Below are 25,731 nucleotides of genomic sequence, written 5' to 3'. Positions count from 1 at the left end.
TCTTGGAAAATGTTGCATATTCGGAGTCAGATGAGAAACAACAGCACAGTTTTCAGGGTTTTATTTTCAGTAGTTCCTCAAATGTTGTCGTTCAAACAGCCGTGAATGTCAATGCAGGAAGAAATTTGAAAGTTTATCGACAGGCTTTTAAAAAAAAAAAAAAAGGCAAAGTAAAGGATTGATCTAAAATTTCATAAATATATTTATAAATAACCTTATTACATGCTCTAAAAATTTCAAGCACATAAGGTGGCTGAGCAGAAATAGCACTAAAAATGTGATGATTGTTCATTTGCTGGCTTTACGTTAATCAATTATTTAAAAAAAAAAAACACAAATCAACAATAACCGCTAGCCACACTTGACAGTATAGTTTCATAAGTTGTGCTTCATGTGAGCATCAGAAGCGATGAGGTCGACCGTAAACGCACATCAGATCTGTGACCACAGGATCTTCTTCTTCCGCCGCGTCTCCGCAACAACTCAGCAACTCCAATTTGTTCCAAATTGCTTCGAGGCAATCCATGGCAGGGGTAAATGAGAGCGAGTAAACAATTGCCTGTGTTATTAAACCGCCGCTGCCGCCGCCGCCGCCGCAACATCTTGCTGCTGCCACAGACCTTAACGACTGACATGAATAACTTTGATGGCTGTTTTCCCCCCAACAGGTTTCCAAATAGCAAAGGGGAAGATCATTAACAAGGAGCGGCTGTCAAAGTTATTCTTAGCAGTCTTATATTGCTGCTCGTCACCTCGGGACTGACTGATACTGTTTTCAGTGATTGATAAGCTGAAACCACAGGCATGCTGTTGACACCTTGCAGCACAGATAAGCTTGTTTTGTTTTGTTTTGTTTTTTAATGTTTGCTTTCATTTGATTATTGAATGTGTGTTTTTTTTTTCTTTCTTGCTCTTCATTTTCTTCTTTTCCATCCCTCCGTTGTGTTTGCATGGCTCCCCCCCTCTCCCCTGTTCATGCATGGGACGTGATGGGAAGAATTGGAACCACCGAGCTGTCACTCAAGTAGGCTTCAGTTTGATTAGAATATGATAATGAACAGTTTTGTGTTGTTTTTATTTTTTATTTTATTATTTTATTATTATTTTTTTTACTTGCACATTGGCACTTGACAAACACGTTACATAAACCCTCCATCAGGCTTCTTAACAAACAATGGCTGCCCGCTCTCCACATTTCCCGTGACATTTATCCCCGCGCAAGCATTTCAGCCGTAGTGCTCGACAGCAGGAGCATCAACGCATGAAATAAATGTCAGGGAAAGCAAGTTGAGATATGAGCCGCTTGTTGTTTTTTTTTGTCTGTCAAAGCTTTTCATTGCCAGGGTGGTCCTATGCAATATGTTAAAATGAACAACGGCACAATTAAAGCCGATGCGCGATGGCATCAGCAGTAACATGTCATTTATGACAAACTGACTTTCTAAATAAAGGTCATCCTGGCACTGAAGACACGCTTTAACGTCGGTAGTTTTGAGCACAGTTTGATGTTCGTCCTAAGGGTTGCCTTTAACTAGTAGTCATCAATGACAGGATCTTTTTTTGAGCTGATATCTGGGTTGACTTGGATGAAATTTACTGACAGGTGACTGTGGACACCTTTGATGGCTCGTATCAGTGTTTTGGTTCAATTTAAAACCATTGAGAACATTAACAAAGTCTTAGTTAACAGACCAAATAGTGAAAGTGTTTTGTTAACTGTCTAATTGACATGTGGTTTACAGGTAAGAGAATAAAGTCTTTCAAAAGAAGATATAAAACCAAAAACATGAAAAGTTTATTGCTTCCGCATAATAACTTCAATCGAGCTAAAACAAATAACAGTACTTTTTTATACGTAAATAGGTAATTAAACATTTTTTTCTCCCTTTACACAATAAAGACCACTTTCATTAAAAGGTATCATTTGGAAAATGTGCTTATTCGCTGTCTTTCCCAGATTTAGATGAATAAAATAGTATTTCTGCTGGTTAAGTGATGATTAGCTTAATTTAGCATCAATGCTAGCAGGTCCCTGTAAAACCACAAATTGTTGGTTTTGCATTTATTTGTGTGTAGATGAACCAAACTAAATAAGTTGTGTTAACTAGTGAGCTTACAGGTGTCAGTGTGTGTATTTTTGAAGCTAGCTGCTTGCCCCTGCCTCAGTCTTTATGCTAAGCTAGGCTAATCCCCTTGCTTTAAGTCCAAACTAAATGGCCAAGATGAGAGTGGCGTTGATCTTCTTTTCTACCTTTTTAATTAACTCTTGTAGGTAGATAAGAGTAGCACCCATTGATCCTGGCCCAGTTAGCCTTATTTAGCATAAAGATAATTAGCAGGCAGTAAACGGCTAACTGGTAACTACATTGATAGCCATGAACTCTCATTTTTCTTTTCAGTTTGTTTAATCTAACAGTGTTAATTATTTAAATTTATGTGGTTTAGAGGTGTTAGTGAGTATATTTTTGAACTCTGTATAGATCTACAACTTCCTCTGGCCTCTATGCTAAGCTATGCTAAGCTAAGCTAGTTGCTTGCTGGCTTTAATGTGCGTTAGGGTTGAATGGTTTGGGGACGATATCTAATTGTGGGTATAGTGCAATTATGATTTGATTTATAATAACTAGAATAATAACTATGTATGTAGCTCAAGCATGATGCCCAGAAAGAAACATAACAACAACCAAGCTAAAGGTTAAGATTCTACAGTATTGTTTGTTACATAAATGTACCTGAGTAAATTAAATTTTGTAACTAAGACCTGACAGTATGATATAAAATACTAATTTACCTGACTAACTTAAATAGTGTAGATTAGTAATGTAATTTTTTTGAGCTGAGCCTCAGTTCAATAATCACTGTAATAGATTTAAACATGTTGAGGCTTTACCACATGACACTGTGAATGACTGTCACAAGGAGGAGGCCATGCATTAGTAAAACCATTGACACTAAAGTTTAGACCGTCAGCCAGACTTGCTGCGTAACAAATATCCTAAATTGCAGCCTTAGCAATTTGCTAATTGCATTGTTTGTAACTGTGATTAAGAATCGATTAGCTGTTCAGCCCAAGCATGTATAAATATCAGAGTGGCATCAGGTGCTGGTGGGAAGAGCAAGGCTAACCGTTTCCCACTGCTTCCAGCCTTCATGCTAAGCTAATCTAATCGCCTGTTGGCTGCAGCTCCACATTTAGTGTACAAACACCAGAGTCCCACATGACGGCGTCTCGGCCAAAAAAAAAAAAGGCAAATGAGCACATTTCCCAACGATCCCTTTAATGAAGTCTCTTTCATATCTGTCCACTGGTGAACTTTCCGTCCAACTTGTGTTCGGAGAGTTTGCAGCAGACCTCGACTGCACCGATAAGTGAATTGTGTCGGAGCTCGGGGCTGTAAAGTGATTTCAGAGAAGCTGAAGCTGAGGTGTCTGGCAGGCAGCTAGATCAGATCAAGTGACAGCGAGCGCTGCAGTTGTACTCGCATTGCAGACCACAGCACATTAGCAAAATCAATACCCCTGCCAGCATGCACACACAGAATCCCACCAGCAGCGAGCTGCGCAGCAGACTGATGGGGTTGCAGTTGTCTGTTTGAATCACTGAGTGGGTGTTTCATATACGGTTAAGCTGAGTAGGCATTTAGCTGCAGGTTATGTAACGAGAAGTTGTAAAGTTTCATTACATTGCACAGCAACGCTTTTAAAAACCAACAAATGCTTAGAGTCTGGTGTTTTTTCATGTCGTGTTTGTGTTGTCTGTGTTTGCTGTTATGTTATGGTTCATACACTTTCATATTGATTCTCTGAAACACTGTAGAGTTTCTCTCTCATAGCGTTCTGATAGAATTTAGCATAGATTTTTATTTAATACCGTCTCTGGATGATATTTTATGTTTGCTGGGGAATCCAATGCAGATTTAATATGTAAAAAAATGGCTATTAGTAATTAGTAATTATCACTTTATGTGTAGATTTGCAAAATTTGCAAAGTTTACATGAATTGCAAGTAAATAAAAAGCACAAAACCTCCACTACATGTCATGTTTTATGTATATCTTTACACATTTTGTCAAGCCAGCCCTTTATAAACCCCGGGGGGAAACTCATGATCCACAAGATATAGAAACACACAAACAGGTAGCTGGGTAAACAATATGATAGAAACACAAGTGAGTTTTTCACCGGCAGCCGACCTAAAATGAAAAAATAGAACCATACTATAACTATGTACAACAACAATAGTATATTAATAAATATTAATGCCACTTATAAACAATATACAAGCATTTAATAATGGATTAGAACACATTATTAAGTATATGAGTTTAATAATGCATTTGTCAGCATTTATAACCGCTGTATGAACACACAATGATAATAATACAGTCGTCTTCAGAGTAAATATTGAAACTGCTGGAAAATACTCTGCATTAATAATAATACATATAAGCACTTTATAATATTAAACACCCTGGAATAAATGTTAATATCATGTTTATAGATGCTTAAAATGCAGACTGTGTGTTAGAGCAGCACCATCTTGGCATCATAAACACACTTTCGGGTGTTGGGCATCTTTCACAGCAGCATCATTTAAAATGTATGAATAATACTTTTTTTCTCCGTATCATTCCCGGCGTCTCTCTCCACTGTTTCAGGGCATCAGCAGTCTGTTCAGCTCGCTCAAGGTGGTCCGGCTTCTCCGTCTGGGCCGGGTCGCCCGCAAACTGGACCACTACATCGAGTACGGGGCGGCTGTTCTGGTGCTGCTGGTGTGTGTTTTCGGACTGGCCGCTCACTGGCTCGCCTGCATTTGGTACGTTCACATCACCTGATGGCATCAATCCGCTACCCGCCACCTTCCCTCATCCCAGTTTTACCTTTTACAGACTTTCATTCCTGCACTTGTCAAAGAAAAACATGTTCAGACTGAACTCGCTGTACTTGTGCATGTAAATTACATAACACATCCTGGTTGTCTCTGCTATGTTCCGCCGTCACCGCGATGCAATAATAGCGCAGCCAATTAGTATAAATGAGGCCATTGATTAAGCTGATTAGTGCATTAATTAGCAGTTTTTGTCAACATGCTTGTTTTCACACATTAGGACTGTATGTTTTTCATACCTTGAAGCCACAGCGAGTCCTGGAGGTTTCAAGAGAATTGGTTGTTTGCTCATTAATAAGCAAATTTATGGAGCAAAGGGGCCTCCAAAGTCTAATCAGATCATCTGCTCAACAGGGGGGCAAGTGTGGTGGAAGCATTGAGTGTGTTGTGCCTGATTTATTACGAGAATGTCTAAATACACGCAGATGACAACCTAATGTCCTGTATCCATAAAAAAAACAGGGAGAATATGATTGATAGGTGAAGATGAACTCAAAAACAGAGGCTCCAGCCAGCGTCAGAAACACCGCGTTCCGGTCCAGACGCTGTAATCAAACTTGGATGAATGAAGCCGGTGTTGCTCCAACATCAGACTGCCATGCTCAGTAAAAATAGCTCCTGTATCGTTTCCCTCGATGTGGTTTCTGCGGTTGCCATGGTCACACGCCGAGCCGCGTCGCGGAGTTGAGAAAAGTTAAACCATCATCAATTCAGATGACAGCAGCAACAGCGGCAGCCTCACCGCTGTCTCCTCTCGGCTGTCTTTTCTTTTTCTTTTTCTTTTTTTTTTTCTTTCCCCGTAACGCAGAAAAGAATTGAATCAGTTGCAGCACTTGATGAGCACCAGGGTTGTAAATAAGAAAAATCATAATCCCGCTATACAATAGGAATACTAGTGAGTTTCTCCTCCTCGGGGCTCGATAAAAATTATTCATATGATACAGTGTGAGGAGGGGAAAATCGCTCGCAGCTGAGAGACGTGCATTGTGTAATGGGGCAAGAAGAAAACCCCCCAAAAACAAAAAAGAGGATGGAAAACAACAACAAGCAAAGTGTTTGTTGCATCATCCGATCTGTCAGATTTATATTCTGGAGACTTTTTTTTTTGTGCTGTCTCCGAGGCTGTCTGCAAGAAGCCAGATATGTCAAAGGGTTCAAGAAGCCGGCTCAGTCAGAGTGAAGCTCAATTTAGTAAAAACAGTTTCCGCAAATCGTCACCCGAAATTTGCAGAGGATGAATCCAACTGACTTTAATGTTCATTCCTCGTGTAGCACCGACGAGAGGTTGGCATTTGTTATTTGAAGTGTGTTAAAAACTTTCAGATAGGTTAAATGCAATATGTTTCCCTCAGGATGAACTGTAACACATTTACAGAGATCTGTAAACCTCTTTGACCTGCAACGACCTTCCCATCAGCCACCTCTCTTTAGATTTAATTAGCTACCGAATGTTAGCTGCATGCTAAGCTAAGCTGCTGATCATTTTAGCATTGTGTTTGTGAGCATGTTAGCATTTAGCTCAAATCAGTGCTGCAAAGCCTCACAGAGCCAATAGATGTAGACCAGGGATGTCCAATCCTGGTCCTCGAGGGCCACAATCCTGCAAGTTTTAGATGTTTCCCTCTTCCAACACACCTGACTCAAATGATCAGCTCATCATCAAGCTCTGCAGAAGCCTGATAACGATCCTGATCATGTGAGTCAGGTGTGTGCAGGATTGTGTCCCTTGAGGACCAGGATTGGACACCCCTGATCTAGACTTACACTAGAAATCCACATTAAAAGTGAGACGTGAGAGGTTCAACTCCGACCTCCACCTGTGTCTGTCTGCCCAACCAGCTGTTGCAACAGTTTACTAGAAGAAAATTGTTTTCATGTGGGCTCAGCAGGAAGAAGTCAGCAATGTTTTTCTAAGTGGATTCATAGATTTTTATTTTTATTTTTTGTTGGTTTTTGGATCCAGAAAGCTCACAGTGGCACGAGGGAGTCTGCTAAATCGTTATGGATACCGTAACAGCAGGAGATTTGTGTAATTTAAGCAGCTGTCTGTGGAGATTTTGCTTTACTAAGAGCACCAGAGGGGAAGAAAAACTCCAAGTGCAGAAAGAAAAACCCCCACAGGCGTCTATGTGGACTTATGTTTTTGATATGAGAAGTCTATCTGCTCTGTGTGATGGATAGAAAAAGCTTCTAGAAATGGATTTAATTTCTCGCCCTTCATTGCAACTCTTCACCATCACAGTCCAATATTCAGCCAATCAATGTTTTTTTTTACATTTCAGGTACAGTATTGGGGATTATGAGGTTATCGACGAGGAAACCAACATCGTGCGGACGGACAGCTGGCTCTACATCCTGGCTGAGACCGTGGGAACGCCGTACCGCTTCAACGCCAGCGGTTCAGGGAAGTGGGAGGGCGGCCCGAACAAGGACTCGGTCTACATCACCTCCTTGTACTTCACCATGACCAGCCTGACCAGCATCGGCTTCGGCAACATCGCCCCCACCACGGACGGGGAGAAAATCTTCGCCGTGGCCATGATGATGATTGGATGTGAGTTGCGGCCGTTTCATCTTCTCTCTAATGCGGCGGATACATGATACATGAGGAGTTCAGCTATGCTCTTTAAAGCCACAGGCTCGCTGATGCAGGTGAACAAGTGAATTATGAATGGAGCCGTCGCAGCTCAGAAAATAGAACTTTACAGATGATTAGCTGAGCAACATTTCTAACTCTCCTCTAACCTGCTCAGGTTGAACATACTTCACTGCCAAAACTACTGGCTGCAATATTTATTTGATTTACAGATCACAGGCCTGTGAGCTCGGCGGTCTTTTTACTGCCTCCTATCTGCCGTGCAGGACGTTTCTTCACCAAGAAGTCACACCTGAAATCTCCTGGTCATTATCAGGGGCTTTTTTTGGGGCAGTTTTAAGTTGAAGATGTGTGTTTTTGTGCTTTTAAATGACTAACTTTATACATTTATACACATTTTTACCTGCAATGGCACACAGTATGAAAATATTCTTACTAAAGATTTGTTGCCAACATACTAAAACTAAAACCACATTCGTTTAATGCAGATTTTCACATTTGTTTTGTAAATTTGTTAAAAGATTGCATTATTCATTATCAAATACTGGGGCTGCAAGTTGGTTAGCATCGTTGCCTCGCAGCAAGAAGGTCGCTGGTTCGCTTCCAGGTGGGTGCCTTTCTGTGTGGAGTTTGCATGTTCTCCCCGTGCAGCGTGGGTTCTCTCCGGGTTCTCCGGCTTCCTCCCACAAGGTTCAAAAACATGCTGAGGTTAATTGGTGATTCTAAATTGTCCGTAGGTGTGAATGTGAGTGTGCTTGGTTGTCTGTCTCTAAGTGTAGCCCTGTGATAGACTGGTTACCTGTCCAGGTGAACCTGCCTTCACCCTGAGTCAGCTGGGATAGACTCCAGCCCCCCATGACCCTAGTGAGGATTAAGGTGTAGATAATGGATGGATTTTGCAAAAAGAAAAAAACATTTTTAAAAAGAAAAAACTCCCTTTCTCAGCCTCTTCTTTTTCATAATTTAGTGCGCTGACAGTCTGAATTCATTTCCTTCTGGGTTTTACTTCATTAACAAGACAGACATTGTTCTGTGTTTTATCCTGTTTGGGATGGATTGTTGTTTTTGCTCTAATCAATCAGCAGTTACTGATTGATCTGTCCTTTTGATTTCTCTTTTTTTAAAAATACATCAGCTGTTTCCGAAAGCAGGTAACTTCGCATTTGTTATGTAAATTCAAAAACCATGCTGATTAAAAGCTGCAGTCACAATAACATTTATCAGCTCATCGCAGTAGGACAGCTGTGATCTGTGCTTTTGGGGGTAAACTTTATGAACCTGTTGCCTTATTAACATGTGAGCTAACGAGCTTGTCAGTTAGCCTCCTAGCGCTGACAGCTGCTGTTCTCCTCCTGTAACCCTGCATTGAATAAAATTGATGCCGAGGTGAAGTAAACAGGTCAGTATAGAAAAGATATTAAAAATAGAAACAGAAGAAGCAGAAGCTTGAAGAGCTATTGTGGCCAAGAATACACAAGGCCGGCTGGCGTAGTATTGATCGGCTGCACAAGCGGTCTGTTTGGAGCTTATACATGTTTCGTGAGGATGCGCAGATGGTTTATTTGTTTATGATGTAGATGTGATGTAAAAAGACTCACAATCATAAAAACAAGCCTATTAAAAAACAAACCATTTAAATATCAAAAATGTAAATCGCTGCCATGAGGAGTCACTCTGGACTCCTAGTAATCCTTTATATTCTCTTAAATGGTGCCACATGTCCTGGATAAAGCCAGAAATATTGGCCATATTTGGCTCGTTTTGCTTTGGATATAATTATAAAGGCAGCTGTTTCCATCAGGAGTTGAAGCCAAACTGTAAACTGTGGGTTCTTACAGTTGTGTAGAATAAACCTTGTCGCTCCATAACAGAGTTTGCTAAACATTTGGTAGTATTGGAAGTAAAATTTGAGAAATCATGCCCAAGTTTGTCATAAACTGGAGGTGGTTTCCGATTTATTTGTTTTTCCGGCGAAGGTTTAAAGTGCATAATGGGAGATGGAAACATCTTGTTAAAAAAACATTCTGATGCCGTGAACATTTAACTCACACGACTGATCGGCTGTTTCTGCTTTTTCTGTCGTCTTCGCCTCCAGACAGCATCAAACATGAATGGATCTAACAAACCCTACAGACTTGTCTCTGTATTTCTGTCATAGATGGTTAAAGTGTCCTGTTCTTTGAGTTTTTTTTAGCGATTAGCAAACTGATTTTTCTTGTTTGTTTGTTTTTACTGCTACCTTCTCATGAGGCTACGCAGCCTCATTTATTCGCTCCAGAGTCCAAAGCAATTAATGGAAACAAGCCCAACTTGCATTTCTTCCAATTTGGGGCCTCCTGGTGAGGACACCCGGGATCTTTCTGCGGGGAGTTTGCATGTGGCTTCTCTCTGGCTTCCTCCCACAAGTCCAAAAACATGTTGAGGTTAATTGGTGATTCTAAATTGTCCGTAGGTGTGAATGTGAGTGTGCTTGGTTGTCTGTCTCTAAGTGTAGCCCTGTGATAGACTGGTTACCTGTCCAGGTGAACCTGCCTTCACCCTGAGTCAGCTGGGATAGACTCCAGCCACCCTAGTGAGGATTAAGCGTGTATAGATAATAGATGGGTGGACTTCCAGTTGCTTGATCATTATATGGAAGAAGGACAAATGATTTCTGATGCTGCAGCTACAAATTTTGCTTTAGAAAGCTCTGGGGGGCATTCGAATAAATTTTGTTTATACTTCCGGTGTAAACGAGTTATAATTTCTACAACAGCCTCATTATATTTGTCACCATTTTGGAAGAGAACTTTTCAGCAGCTGGTTTTTATAGATGCAGGTATGTTTGGTACCTGAAGATGGCATCAAATTCTGATACCACGAGGACTCGATTTTTGCTCACATTTTACAGCCTCCTTTCCAGTCACTGTTCGTGGGGTAAAAGTGCTTGTTGGGCCAAAGTGTGCACCGTGTGTCGACCACTGAAGCTGTACTAACGAGGTGTGGCCACTATGATGAAATGTCAGCTCAGTCCGGAGCTATTCTCGATCCCTCCGAGCTTTATTTAGCTCAGTTATCAGCGACTCGTGTGAATCGCTGCAAAGAAAATAATAAAATCAGAGATGGGAGCAGGTTAAAACATCCTCCTGCATTATTCTGCTGTTATACCCGGCGTTACATAACAACTTCTTGTGGAAGTAAAAGCTGCACAAAACACATTGACACAGCGTATTATTAGGAATGTGACACGGACACAATGTAAAATTAAGAAAGCTCAGAATTTTCCCATCAGTTTCTTTTCCAGGCCCCTCGTCAGCGCTGTCAACTCGAGTCGGTCCAATTTAATCCGGTGACACATTCAGTACAGTGTGCCTCTTGCCTACAGTAGACTCATTACCTCGGCCTGCTGTGTGATATTGTGCTGAATTATTGAGATTTTTCTGGGGCGTGTTTATGAAGCGCTGCAGAAAAATACAACACAGCTGAAAATAGTGAACAAGAACGACCACTTCTTCTGTTTTATTTTGTGCCTTTTAGGCCTGTATGTCACGGCCCCCTGAAACACTCCTTATGACCAATACAAACAACATTTGTGTCACCTGTCTAATTTGTCAGCTTTTCTTGCAAACATTGCCTGCCTTGCCCTCGTCGTTTAACAAAACATCTAATCTGCGAAGAAGGAGGCAGATTTTCACAGCGTGTCCCCTCTTTCCACATCTCAATATTTATAAGGTGTCTTGTGCTTGTGTGGCTCATTAAACATTGTACAGTGTCGTGCCATTATGTGCGACTGCACGCCGAGCGCAACACCTCGGAGCAATAACTGACACTGCCAGATCAATTTAGCCCAGCGCTCCCTGCGATCCCTCTGCAATCACTCCTCACCTCCGTTGTACTTTTCTTTTCTTTTTTTTTTTTCTACAGCCACAATCTCAAACCCTGAGACGTGGATCGCGCCTAACCGCTCCCGTCTTTTGTAGCCGTTCAAGGTTTATGAATACCTTCTCGAGGGGAACCGGCAGAACTCATCTGCAGACTTTGTCTTTGTCTAAATTTTTCATTGTGAGATAAAAAATCATCTCTGAGCGTAAATATCTTAAAACCAGACAGCCTCGGGAGGATTCGGTTGTAGATGCAATCTAGTGTAGTCCACGGCTGTTCTCTATGAAATATGGATGCCCTGATACTGTTCTATTTTTACCAGCAGCACTGGATCGGTGCTGGCAGTAGAAGATCACAGTGTGACGAGGGATTGCGGGGTGGCATGGGGAAGAGGGAGGGAGGGAGGAGGGAGATGGAGGGGGGCACTATACATATGTCCTGTTTCTATAGCAACTGTTGGCCTGGGGCTTGAGTTTCTGACAACTGTCTTTTAACTACCTTCAAACAAGCCAGCTGTTTGGACGGCGAGCGGCGAAGTTGTGTACGAGCCACGCTGGAGAGGGATGGAGCTCGGTTCTGCGGGGAGCCGTGGAGCTCCTTTTGTTACGCCGTTTTCCGCTTATCGCAGAACAGAGCTTTGCCATCTGCGCTCGAGCTCGAGGTAGCAGCCCATCCCCGGAAAACTTTGGCAACTTCACACGGACACGATTCGTCTTAGCTTTTTTTTTTTTTTTCCGAGGGACCCAGACCTTTCAAAAACAAACAAAAAAATAAAAAGCCCTTCTCTTGATCACGGCCTGCGATTGTGCAACACCACGAATATCACACCGCTCTGCAGCGCTCGATAAACGTGGCTGTACAGCTGAGCGCCGGGTTTGATGAAAGGATGAAAGTTGCGGTTAGCCTCGCCCTTGAGGAGTTTGGAGCGCTTTTTAATTAGTATTATTCCCTGTGCAGTTTTTCAGCACTTTGATTGTGCGAAATAAACAAACACACACACACACACACACACAGAGAGAAATGCGTGCACAGGTTACTGTCATCATCTGAGGATAATTGAAATGTGTGGCTGGCATGTTTCCTCTCCGTCCCTTCTAGCAGGGCTAATTAGGGCTCCATTGCCAGGAGAACAGTGCACACACAGAGCAGACATCTGATGGCTTTGATCCACACACACACGCCAGCTGTTGCACCAGTTCAACCACCTCGGAGATGCGCCGCTCTTTCCACTCCTTTTTTTTTTCTTTAAGACAAGTCAAGAAAAAACATTATTATTATTATTATTTAGCAGGATGAGTCTGCACGGGGATGGATGACTACGCACGCTGCAAATGAAGCTGTAATTACAGTTTCTTCCCTTTTGGCGAAGAGTTTTGTTGATTATATTCGCAGGCAGTGATGAGTAGTAATGGTTAATTTCCCACGTGATTGATTAAACGTTCACATAACAACAATATTAAGTCTGAAGGCGCGTTTGCTCTGATCCAACATGTGATGTAGAGTGAATATGAAGCCCAGCAGAGTCCGAAGGGGAACAATTTGGGAAATTTTTGTCATTTTAAACTCAACTCTTGCAAATTTTAGTCTGTCTTAGAGATTTTTTACGTCCTTTTAAACCACGATTTAGAGATTTTTGTGTCATTGGGAAGCCAGACTTCAATCTTTTTGGTCTGCCTAAACCCAACCACAGGGATTTTTATGTCCTTATAAACCACGATTTAGAGATTTTTGTGTCATTGGGAAGCCAGACTTCAATCTTTTTGGTCTGCCTAAACCCAACCACAGGGATTTTTATGTCCTTATAAACCATGATTTTGTAGAGTTTATGCCCTCCTAATCAAGCCAAGTAGATCTTTTGTGTCTGTCTGCAATCAGTTTTTGAATTTAATGTCCTTGTAAACCAGGATTTTTATGATTTTTGAGATTTCTGTGGTCTTAAAACAAGGGTTTTGAGGTTTTTGTCACATAAACCAAGTTTGGAGATTTATATAGACGTCTAAAGCTGCTATCCAATTTCATGTCTTTTTATACCAGGTTTTAGAGATTACACTGTGATGGCAAGTTTTATTTTATGTTCTTCTTAAACTCAACCATGAAGATTTTTATGCCCTTGTAATCCCGGTTTTTGAGATTATTTTTATCTGTCCAAACCGAATTTTGTAAATTTTCTGCCCTCCTAATCAAGCCTAGAAGATTTTTCTGCCCATATGCAATCGGTTTTTAAGTTTTATGTCCTTGTAAACCAGATTTGTGACATTTTTGTGTCCTTAAAATCAATTTTTTTTTAGAATTCAGGTCTTCATAAATCAAACCTAAAAGATTTTTATATCCATCTTAAACCAGCATTTGAAGGTTTTCATGGAGATTTTCATTTACTTGTAAAACCGGTTTTTAGATTTTTGTCTCTTTACAAATCTGATTTTTTACATTTTGTGTCCCCATCAAGCAGGCTTAGATTTTTAGATCTGTCTTAAGCCAGCTTTCATTGTTATGTTCTTGTACAGCAGGTTTTGGGGATCCTTGTGTCCTTATGTCATTGTGAAGCCAGATTTTTATTTCATGTTCTCCTTAAACTCAACCCTGGAGATTTTCCTGCTCTTATAAACCAGGTTTTTTGTTTGTTTGTTTGTTTGTTTTTTTTTAAAGGATTTTATTTATTTATAAAGCAAATTTTGTACTTGCACATTCTTGTAAATCAAACTTTGTAGAATTTATGTCCATCTGAAGCCAGTTTTCATTTTCATGTCCTTGTAAATCAGGTTTTGGGGATTTCTGTGCACTTATAAACCACATTTTAGGGATTTTAGGTCCTTTTAAGTAAAGCTTTTGAGATTTTTAGAGCACAAAACAGCACAAAAATGTCCCTCATCATCTTTAAGGCCATTTAACATTAACTACTACGGCGCGTCGGATTTTCTCTAAACTTCACTCTTCTGTCTCCACAGCTCTTCTTTACGCCACCATCTTTGGTAACGTGACAACGATCTTCCAGCAGATGTACGCCAACACGAATCGTTACCACGAGATGCTGAACAGCGTCCGGGACTTCCTGAAGCTCTACCAGGTGCCCAAAGGTTTGAGCGAAAGAGTCATGGACTACATCGCCTCCACCTGGTCCATGTCGCGGGGTATAGACACCGAAAAGGTACGTCAGTCTGCCATCACTGTTTGTTTTTCTTTCATTGTTATCTTGGTACTTTTTCCAATGGAGAGACTTGGAAATGTGCTCTAATTACTATAATCTCTTCTCTTCTTGTCAAGCCAGGACGGTCCAGATGGAACGAGCTCTGAGTTAATACACTCATTTATGTCAGAAAACTTGTCCTCTTTAGCCTTCAGTTTTGCAAACAAACCAAATATAATACATTCATTAGGAAGCTGTGGAGGTGGATTTGTGTTACATTTGAACAGAGGTCGGCTTGCTGTCTTCCCCTGTTTCTAGCCTTGATGCTAAGCTAAGCTAACTGTAGCTTCATAACTGACAGACAGGTGGATAAGGCAGCAATATGACGGCATGTGAGAACTGTTTCTATGATAATCAGTAAATATTGCAGCATTTCTTTTGGGATTTGGGTTTCTCTGTTTGTGTGTGCACAATAACCAATTTGATAGAATGTGGTATTAGCAAGATATTCAAAATCTACAACTGCAGCTTTATTTACAGTATTTTTGTGATATTCTTGTTTTTCTTTGGTTTTGAAGAACCTTTAGACCAAACCTGTGTCTACGTTAATGCTTCCTGAATGCCACCATGTATGAAATATGCTGTAGTTCTTCATTATTCACTCGTTTTGTAAAATCTAGCAGCTTATTCTTTGACAACATGTTGCATCCAACGATCAAAAGGACACAATGGCATCGTGTTCACATCCACAGTTACCACCGCGGGATTCAGCCGACGCTAAAATGATCTGAGCGTGTGGAAATTAAGCATTTAAAGCTGGAAGCCGATGCATTGAACTGGTGCCACTTTGGTTGATCTGAAGCCAGAATGCATTCACGTCGTTACGCCCCATATTTATTCACTTATCATTTCCCTGATAACACAAGGATTATTTCATCAGCGGGAAAACTCGCGCACCTCAATGCTTCAAACTCGTTGACTGCGTCCTGTTTCGACGTCGAGCTGCATCTATGTATCATTTATTTGTCTGGCTCCAGGCCACTCTAAAGGGTCTAAAAATGGCACATAATCCCTCTCCGCTTGACATTCATCTTCAAAGAGAGTTGTTTTAAAGGCAGAGCCCTGCGACGGCCAGGCATCCTGTTGATTAGGTGTACTTGAGCAACACTCAGCAAAGCGACGGCTGGACTCGGAGCTTATAGCAGCCTCCACGTTCCTCTCATGTGAAACCATCAACTGTGTGTAATTTAGCCTGGATGTACATTATGAAATGACTTCTGGAGAAGTAGCTCCTAAAGAAAGAAGCTCCCAGTGTGCTATCTGCTCTATAAGATCTGTTGGTTTCTCAGTGACAGTTAATTAATACTTTTGAGAACAAAACATGAACTTCTAAAAGACTTGGAGGCAGATAGTTCAGAAATTAATTGGAGACTTCACAGTACATTTGTTTAATGAGCTCCCACAACCATACACAAAATATCAAGTTTTTAGGCTGGATTTCACCTTAAACAGTCGCTGATAAGATAAAAATATTTAAAGCATGAAACTGCTTTGAAACATCTCCAACCTTGACATTATTCAGGTGCACAGCAGCTTTAATAAACGCATTTATTTCCTCTTTATGTTCATAAAAAAAACAGTCAGTGAAGATTACAAGCACATTTCTATATTTAGTTTGTGCCAGCTTAGGCTCTTTTTTTTTTGTTTTATACACTCACTAAGTTTCTTCTCTACCTTTCGGCTCCGATCAGAGACAAAACATCTGTTTATTCCCACTTAAACAAAGGGTTGATGATGTCAAATCCGACAACAAAGTTTCCGTCCGACTCGACGAACGTGGAGTTTTGGGAGCAAAAATGATTGTCAGGTGCATCTGTTCACGGTTCTGGTGTGTGGACGCCGGCGTCTGCAGTTGCTCATTAACCAGAATTAACATCTGTATTACGTAAAGGAAGCTTTCAAAATTCTTTTGTAACATGTCAAAGTGGAGGTTTGTGGCTCCTGGTGACGCTTGATCATTAAATTATGTGAGTCATGGAAAGTTTTGTAATGCATGTTTTAGTAGAAAATGGAAAGAGAATATGTTGCATATACAATGTTCAACATTTTTATGGAATCAATATATAAACCCTTTTGTCTTTGTCACAACCATCAATCATGCATTTTGGTTCTGTCAAAGATTTATTACAGGGCTTCTGGAAATATGACAAAATCTGCTGGATTAGAAATATACATGCAGCAGCTCATCTTGACAGAATTAGTGCATTTCAGCTGCATTTGTTGGTTTTCTGACACTGACTTGTTCCTCCAGCTCAGTCAACAGGACTTTTATGGGCTTTAAGTAGGACTTTGAGGGGGACAGTTAGATATTTGGGGTCATTGTCTTGTTTGTAAAACCCAACTACCTCCAGGACCCAACTTTCTGTCTGATGATTTTAGGTTTTCCTGAAGAATGTGGAGGGAATCCTTCATTATTCCATTTATTTTGTGTAAAACCTCAGTTCCACTGGCACCAAAACAGCCCCAGAGGATAATACTGCCACCACCGGACAATAGGCACAATAGGTTTGGTGTTCTTGGGTTAAATGCCTCACCTCAACACATGTCTGGTTATTGTGGCCAAATAGCTCATCAAAATTTTAAATGGACTGGCACCCTCTTATTTATTCGATCTTGTCACGTTGTATGCACCTTCTTGTGCCCTCCGCTCGCAAGGATCTGCACTGTTGACTGTGCCGAAGGTCAGGAAAAAGACTGTTGGTGAGCGAGCTTTTTCATTCCGTGCCCCGACACTGTGGAACAGTCTCCCTCTCGATATAAGACAGGCCTGCTCTGTGGATGTTTCTAAAGCAAAGCTAAAGACCCACATGTACACCTTATCCTATATGTCCTGAATTGTTGGATTGTGTTGTTTTATTGATTGTGTTTGATTTATTGCCTGTACAGCACTTTGACCAAAAGCGCTTTATAAATAAAATTATTATTATTATTATTATTATTATTATTCTGTGACCACTTCCCTCCAAAAGGCCTTTTTATTATTGTCCACGTGATCAGTGTGTCAAAGTGAAGTGGTTTTAGTAGTCAATCATAATCACTCACAAAGAGGTAACAGGCCATGCCGCTGAGAAAATTTGATTAACACAACTTTGTATGTCACCAAAACTGATCGTTGGAGTGAAAGAAGTTAAGATGCATGGGTTGCAATGAGTCCATCATAGAAAATTCAGCTATAGGAGTCATTGGAAGTCTACCACGATACACATGATCTTCACAGGTGTATGTAAACTTTAGTCATGACTGTACATTTCTAAATCAAATAGTACAAGTGTTTTCTTCAGTTTACAACATTATTTATGCTGTTTACATCATGAGGCAATAAGCACTGAATCTGTAAAAATAGGCTCCACAACAGCTACTGTGAAAGGCGTAGTATTTAAGTGGTTGCACTGAAGCCACAAAGGTTTTCTAACTCACTGGTTTGTTTCCATGCTGTGCAGCCTGAATAAAAAAACGGTTAACCTTTTTTGAATGAAAGAAATAATGGACCTGACTTACAATTGGCAGTTGTGTTTGTTGGGACAAATTGGCGGCGAGGCTGAGTGACAGCGCTGCAGAGGTGTAGCGATTGTGCACACAGGTGTGCGACATATAATCTCCTCTGGGAGCAGGTAGTTTACCTTTCACCTAAATATAGCCGCGGATACGCAGCGAGCCTGCAGGCAATCATCTTACGCTGGTTGTGTTGTAGTGTACGGTGTAGTCTGTGAGGCAGCCCCTCCTCCCGGGTCATCTAAGTACCCTCATGAAGAGGCATCAAACCTCCGGAGAGAAAAGTCTCTTCAGTTGTTTTCATCTTGTAGTACATCACAGAAGCTGCAGCGCGGTCCATCCGTGCATGAAAGACTTCTCCCGACTAATTATGGTAACAAGTAAAAGCACAATTTTTTAAATTTTAACGTACTGTATTTGTGGTTTTATTTATTTGTGTGATTTATTTGTCCTAAGTGATGAGTTCCATGTGCATAAACCCTCTCAATCGCCTGTATACACGTTACATACTGTACAAGACGACAAGCTGAGGTGTTCTTGGTTTAACATAAAGTCTGCCATGTCAGTACACTTGGCTGGGTGGCCTCCTTCTCTGTAAGACGTGATAAACGCTGGGTTTTATTCATCTATAAGGCCCTTACATCGCCTCATCACAGTCTTTTAATGTGTAACTCTAATGACTCGACTGCAGGTTCCAGCTGTTTTCACTGAGCTTCGAAAACCCACTTGTACTCACGGTGCTCCTGCGACCTGGAAAAGCCCTGCAGAACCGTCCAAAGCTTGATTTAGTTTTCTCCTTCGAGCAATTCAGGTCTTATTTTACTTCCAGCTGCTCTTGATTTAGTGGAGTCATTTAAAAACCTTCAATCTTCTAATTTATGTCTTTATTATGTTATTAACTTCACCTTTTCATATCTTATCGCTGTCCAAACTTCTTATTTGTGTGCCGACGTCTTTGATTGGTTCCTTGGCTTTCGTACCTCAATGGAGTTTAAATAAAGTTTGAGTGAATGAAAGATCATGCCAGAAGGTTTAAGACTCTTCTGTTGCTGTGTCTGAATTACTTCAGCTCTGCTCTGATTTCTCTCCAGGTGCTGCAGATTTGCCCGAAGGACATGAGAGCAGACATTTGCGTTCATCTCAACCGCAAGGTTTTCAAGGAGCACCCGGCTTTCCGGCTGGCCAGCGACGGGTGCCTCCGGGCGCTGGCCATGGAGTTCCAGACCATCCACTGCGCTCCGGGCGACCTCATCTACCACGCCGGCGAGAGCGTGGACAGCCTCTGTTTCGTGGTGTCGGGATCGCTGGAGGTCATTCAGGACGACGAGGTGGTGGCCATTTTGGGTGAGTTGGGGGCTTTTATTTATAAAAAAGAAAAAAAAGGTGTTGCTGTTTTCTCTCAACGTGTGAAGAGAAAATGAGAATTTAGTATAACTGGCTGTTTTTCGAGTTGGTTTAATAAATACTTTTCTTTATATATTGGAGGTCATTTATTTCTTATATTTATATGTACATTTTTTATTTTTATTTTTTCCTGTCTCGTATATGTGTACCTCTGTTGAATGCTGCTACCAACGATGTGAATTTCTCCACTGTGAGATAAATAAAGGCATATCTTATCTTACCTTATTAAAAAGCAGAGCCTGTATTTATCAAACTATTGAGAATCACACTTATGTTGCTCACTGAAGAGGGAATTTAGGGGTAAACAAGTTATTCATCTGTCTCATGTTTGCAGTTAAATTTCCTTTGTGTGAAATTCCTTGAATCTCCCGCAGGAATTAATATGTGAAATTAACAACCAACATATGGCTGAAATGGAGCCAACAGATATATTTTGCTGCTGCTACACAGTCTTGCACACAGTAGAAATCATTTAATAAGGATAATCTAGTCCTGCTTTGAAAGCAGAGTGATAGAAAACAAGATAAAAACCAGATTCATCTTGTTTTTTGTTTCCTAATAAATGCAAAAAAAATACAGAAGATAAAGTGGTGTAACATTCAGTTAAATGTGCAAATCAAATGCTAATGAAACTACTGTATTCTGAGTCGCACCAACAGGTTCAGCCAAAGCATTATCTATCATAACAGTGTTGGGTTTTTTATTTTATTATTATTTTTTTTTACAATCATTCTAAAACAGGAGGTGGCACAAAAGGTGCCTCAGTCTGTGTGCCGCAGCAGGAAAAGAAAGCAGGAGATTTGACAAATAGTTTAGTTTCTCGAGTTCACGAGTTCAGTTTATTTCCGTGTTTAGCGGTTTGATAAATGTGGGTCCAGAACTTCTTGTACATTCTGAAGACAAGTTAGTTCCACCGCTATAATACATGTTTAGTGATGGAATTCCCACAAGTGGAGGCTTCTCGTTGACCCAGCCGTTGAAGGACCTGCTCCGGATCTGCTCAGGTGTCTCGTAATATAAAGTTATGAAGCTTTCCTAAAGGGATAATTGTCTCTTTTATAAATTGGGGGTCCTTAGAGAAGCAGACAAACAGATTTTCACCACCTAAAGGCTGAGACGATGTTAAATATTTTCACCGCTTCACCTCGCAGTCAGACACTCCTTTTCTGATGGGAAGCTTTTATGTGGCTCTCCTCAGAGACGCCAGACGCTGTTGACAAAAGCAGTAATTTCTGCTTTTGGAGTTGCGAGTCAGTCTCTATGTATTCTGGAGCCAGACTAATGTCTAAAAAGTCACACAATAACACCAACAAACTACCCAGTTTAGGCAGCCAACAACTCCTGTTTTCTGCAAGGTAACATTACCGTCTGTGTCGGTGGAGTCTGGTGGCTTTGAAGGGTGACATAAAAGATTCAGAGTCTGCAAGGTGCATTGATATTTGTAATGAGCTGGCTTCTTTTAGGTGGTTTAATTGCTGACCCTGTCTTCAGCTTTAGCTACTGTAGGTAACACACTGGCTGTTGATAAGCACCACACACATCCCCACGTCAAAGAAACCAAACTACCACCTGCAGGACTGTTTCTTACCTAAGTTTAATATTTCAGAGGCACAACTGCACCGAAAACCAAACCGGTCCTCCAGCGCCGTTCGTACGCAACGGTTTTGCGTCAGAGCAGCAAAATAACAGACTTAAAATCCTCCTTTTTCTTTGTGTGCCGCAGCACTTTACAAACAGTTTCTGACTGCAGTGAAAGCTGAGCTGTTTGGGGATCGTTTTTCTGCTGAGTGATGAATTCAGGATTTGGACAAGAACTTGTTTGTCAGTGATTCACAGTCCTCGCAGTCGCACTTTGAATGCAGTCTGGTATTTTTTTTTTTTTTCAGCCTTATCGGAATCCCTTTAAGTCCTCTCACTTGTTTTGAAGCCACGATCGGTGTAATGATATGAAGTCCATCCAAAAGAAATCTCATAAATATGTATCCCTTCATTTCACTTCGTCCAGAAATGAAATCAGAGACAAATAAATCTTGTAAAAAAAATGGAAGAAAAAGTGCAGAAGGGAGCAAATTAGACAGTGAAGTTAATGGAAATCTGTGCAGTTTTCAAAATAAAAGAGGAGTTGCAGGGTTATACAGTATTATAAATAGTAAATGATCTGGCCTATTACTACTTATAACTGCATTTATACCCTTAATTAGTTTGCAAGATGCCTCTAAAAGCTGGTTCTTCGTTTAAAAGCTGTCTTATGAACTGCAGCCATTGTTTCTGAGACAGTCTTTCATTCATTTTCCTTCCGAGTGAACAGAAAGCCACAACCGCGGCTGTGATCTCCTCCTGTGAAGTCCTCAAAGGGCTAAGATCAATACTTCTGCCACATTCTCTTGACAGGGACATTTCCAGAACATATGGCTGTGGCTGCCGGTGTCGAGTATTCATAGATTTTTTTTTTTTTTTTTTTTTTTGGGAGGGAAAAAAGCTTCACCAATCTGCCACTGGTTACATAAAATCTGAGAAATAGAGGTCTTCAGGGGTCCAGAGCAGTGGCTGCAGTCTGAAATGGACCCGTGGAAAAGCAGCTAAAGCCTGATGTGTATAAATTCATGTTTGAAAAGGAGACCCGACCTGAGCAGAACCTAATGGAGAGAAATCGACTAGCTGTGGTTCACATGATAATATTCTCCTAAAAATTCAGAAATGCTTCTTTATTGATGCCTTGAAGAGCCATAAAACATTCTGTAGCCAACTCAGGGATGGATTTTCAAAGAACCTTTATGTGGCTGTGATCAATACTTTTTTTTATGCTGGCATCAAGTGAAGATGTGGGAATGTGAAAGGGGTTGTTGTAGAGAATTATCATCTGAATCTGGAGCCATGGTTGACTTTAAAGAGCGCTACAGTAAGTTTAAGATCATTTAGATGTTCTGGTTCATATGTTCTCAGCACCAAAGAGCAAAGTGACCAGTTGGTGGAGACCAAAACTGGAGCTAAAAGAAGGGAAATATTGAACTTTACACGCGTACAAGCTCGATAAATCAACTTTAAGGGAGATAATATGTCAATGTTATGTCCATGGTTTGTTTCAGTGGCCTAAAAAGTCTGTCACTGAGGGTTTAAAGTCCCTCGCTAACCCTAAAAACTCATCTCGGCTCTTTAAAGTTAGGGTAAGCTGGGGTAAGACGCCCCCACATTAAAGTCCCTCAGACTGTAGTGATCCTGCTAAACTTGAAATAGCATCGAATTGATTTTACTGGTGGTAGAAGTTGTTTGGAGGGTTGTTGATGTCATATTTTAACAGAATAAAATAGACGTTCTGTTCCATGAAAATAGCTCCTTCCTGCCTATAAGTGGCTTAAATTTAAATCTACACAGTTGCCTGAAATGTTGAAGCAAGATTAATAAAAAGGCTCCCTCCTGTAAGCAGACACGATTGGTTCTTTGGGTCTGTGACATATGAAACCCCAGAAGTCTGAATCCGTGTTTTTGACACTCATTGACTGGCTGCAGTATGAAGGTGGAACCACTGAACCGTGTTGCTGTCAGCTTTAAAAAAAACAAAACGTTCAGGTACGTACTGCAGATATATTGACTCGAGGCCTGTGGCACTAAATAAGATCCACCTCGACCTGAGGACACAGCATGAATCCTGTCCAGCCAAACGCAGCGATCCATCCCTAACGATTATTGATAAGAGCTGAACCAATCGCTGACATCTTTGAAACTCCGTGCTTCCTTTTCATTCCTTTGCCTTGTGTTGCTTCTGTTAAAAAGCAGAATGTTTTCTTTTTAAATGATTGATCCAGTGAATAATGGATGGCATGCTCCGGCAGGCCCAGCTGCAACGTCCCGGCTGGGTTTTTTTTTTTTTTTTTGTCAATAATCTGCTATCGGTTACTCTTTGCGTAAATCAATATACTGTCAGGGAGATAGCACCGACCTGGACGGAGACTGTAATGGAGCCCGGAGTGATAAACAAGTTGCTGCTATGAATCAGATTCTCATTAGCTTAATGGCACCGTAGAGCAGAAACAACATGTAAAGTGCAACACAGAACATCCGATCCACTGATACGTAGCGCTCAGAGGCCCATCTTGATATCGGCGATGGTTTGATAAACGCCGCTGCAACGTGAGCGGTCTATTTTTACGGACCGCAGATGTCATCCAGTGATTCAGAGAAATAATGAGGTGTTTTAAGCCACGCAAAGCCACATTTACGAATCTTTTCTGTAGTCTTAACTCCGTGAGAAGCTGTTGATTTCACTGATGATTATACTTGAGTCATAATTACTTTATGGTCACAGTTGCTTTATGGTCACGTTGACGCTGAAAATAGAAATGAGTCACAAGTGACGGCACGCTGAGCACTTCTAAATACCTGAGTTGATTAAATGCACTTTACACTGTAAAGGTACCTGTTTGTAATAAAGCACCATCGATCAGAGGTTCCACAGCTGCAGCACGTAGCTTTATAGATGGTAATAAATCAGTTACTAATGCTGTATAGATCAGTTGTAAGCCGTTAGCATGAACATATTTCAGGTTGTGGAAAATAAAACTTCTCTAGCAGGACACTTTACTCCATCTGGTTTAGCTTTAAATCACCTGAAAGTAAAAGAACGTCTCATCATTAAGTTAGAAGTGAAAAGATCCACATGTCCTGCAGCAAATGTCATGCAAGATGGGGATTTTTCATAACCTGGCAACCTGAAATGTGTCCCTAACCCATAACTGATGTACAAACAAGAAGCTACAGTGACTTTTCACGCATGAACATAAACAAACATTTGATTTTAAATCTGTGTTTTAAACTACAGGTAATGCAAAAAAATTCACTCTGACGGTGTCCAGAAATATAACATGTAGGATTCAGACAAAAAAAAATAATCAAAATTTTCTCCTTTTTTGTGGAACAAGTGTGTGAATAGGGGATTAAAAATAGAATCACTTTGACATATTCATTTAGATGTGATGTTATGATTGATTTACCTGTATGATAACTGGTGACACTGATGACTTGTGACTCATTTTTTTGCATTTTTACAATAAACAATACAGTATATGTACAATACAATACAGTAGCACACTTTGAACCTTTGTATAAGACTATAAAATTTAAATTGTGATATGTTTTTTTGTCTGCAACCTGTTCAATCGTGTCTGTCTTTGTCAGGATGCTCTTTAGAAAGAGTTTCATAATCTCAATGAGGTTTTATCTGTTTAAACGAATACAAAAATATGAAAACACAGTGTATTATTGGTTGATAAAACACTGACTGATTCTTTTGGATAAAGGTTAACGTCAAGTATTGTGGTTTTCTGGTCTTGAAATTGTTCCAAAATGACATTGATAAAGACCTGAAACACACTATTTGCAAAGAGGTTGGATAAAATGCAGGTAAAAATACAAGAATCCTCAAGAATCCCCTCCCACCTGAACTCAGGAATAGATCTTCATGACCTAAAAAATGCATAACTGATCATTATCAAACCCCTTCAGTAAAGACGCTTTATTAGAAGAATTAAGAGGTTATTTGTTTGTCATTTTGTTTACCCTAAAGAGCAGGTTTTGTGGCACAATGATCATTTTAAACGGTGTCTTCTCTCTCTGCAGGTATGGGAAATGTATTAGGGGATCGGTTGTGAGCCATTAATCTTTCAGGTTGCCAGGCTGTTAAAAAAAATCCACCCATACCATGACACTTTAGTTTTAAATCAACCCAAAGTCTCCTTAAAAGAGTGTCCAGTTTGTGGGTTAGTATGTTAGCAGTTAAAAGATCGAATGAAAAGAGCTGACTTGCAGTTTTATGATACTTAATTAAATTGTTTATTAGAAATTGACAAAAAACAAATGGATAGTTATTACTGTGTTATGAACATTCATAACTGCCATCACTACACTTTTATGAATATACAGAACTTGTAGCTGTTATAGTGACACTAAAAGGAGATTTAAGTAAAGTGTTATGGCTTTACAGATGCTCACTTTTCTTGGATTCACAAAATACAACTAACAAATACATAAAAAACACTATTTGCACAAGAAAGTTGGATAAAATGCAGGTAAAAATACAAGAAAACTCTCCCAAAGTGTGTAACTGATCAAAGCCCTTCATATAGTGTGCCTTACTAGAAGGCGACACAGAATTAATAAGTTTTTCATTCTTCATTGTGTTTACCTTACAGAGCAGAAGAATTATCGCTTTAACCGTCGCCCTCTCTCTCTGTCTGCAGGTAAGGGAGATGTGTTTGGGGATGTTTTCTGGAAGGAGGTGACGTTGGCTCAGGCCTGCGCCAACGTCCGAGC

The 25,731-nt window shown here is 40.5% G+C and overlaps 1 protein-coding gene across 1 annotated transcript in view; it reads left to right on the top strand.

Annotated features, from left to right (window-relative positions):
• LOC103370850 (potassium voltage-gated channel subfamily H member 1-like) overlaps positions 1-25,731 on the top strand; it is a 50,109-nt gene that overhangs the window by 19,645 nt on the left and 4,733 nt on the right. Inside the window, exons 7-11 of the mRNA XM_008300022.1 lie at positions 4,659-4,816; positions 7,171-7,442; positions 14,291-14,490; positions 19,113-19,365; positions 25,659-25,729. Of these exons, the coding sequence (XP_008298244.1) occupies positions 4,659-4,816; positions 7,171-7,442; positions 14,291-14,490; positions 19,113-19,365; positions 25,659-25,729 (954 nt within the window). The remainder of the gene's footprint in view (positions 1-4,658; positions 4,817-7,170; positions 7,443-14,290; positions 14,491-19,112; positions 19,366-25,658; positions 25,730-25,731) is intronic.

Source organism: Stegastes partitus, unplaced genomic scaffold (assembly GCF_000690725.1).
Source record: "Stegastes partitus isolate 25-593 unplaced genomic scaffold, Stegastes_partitus-1.0.2 Scaffold1489, whole genome shotgun sequence".
NCBI classification, from domain to species: Eukaryota; Metazoa; Chordata; class Actinopteri; family Pomacentridae; genus Stegastes; species Stegastes partitus.
The sequence above is the reverse complement of the archived record's forward strand: the minus strand, read 5'-3'. Positions and strand labels throughout refer to the sequence as shown.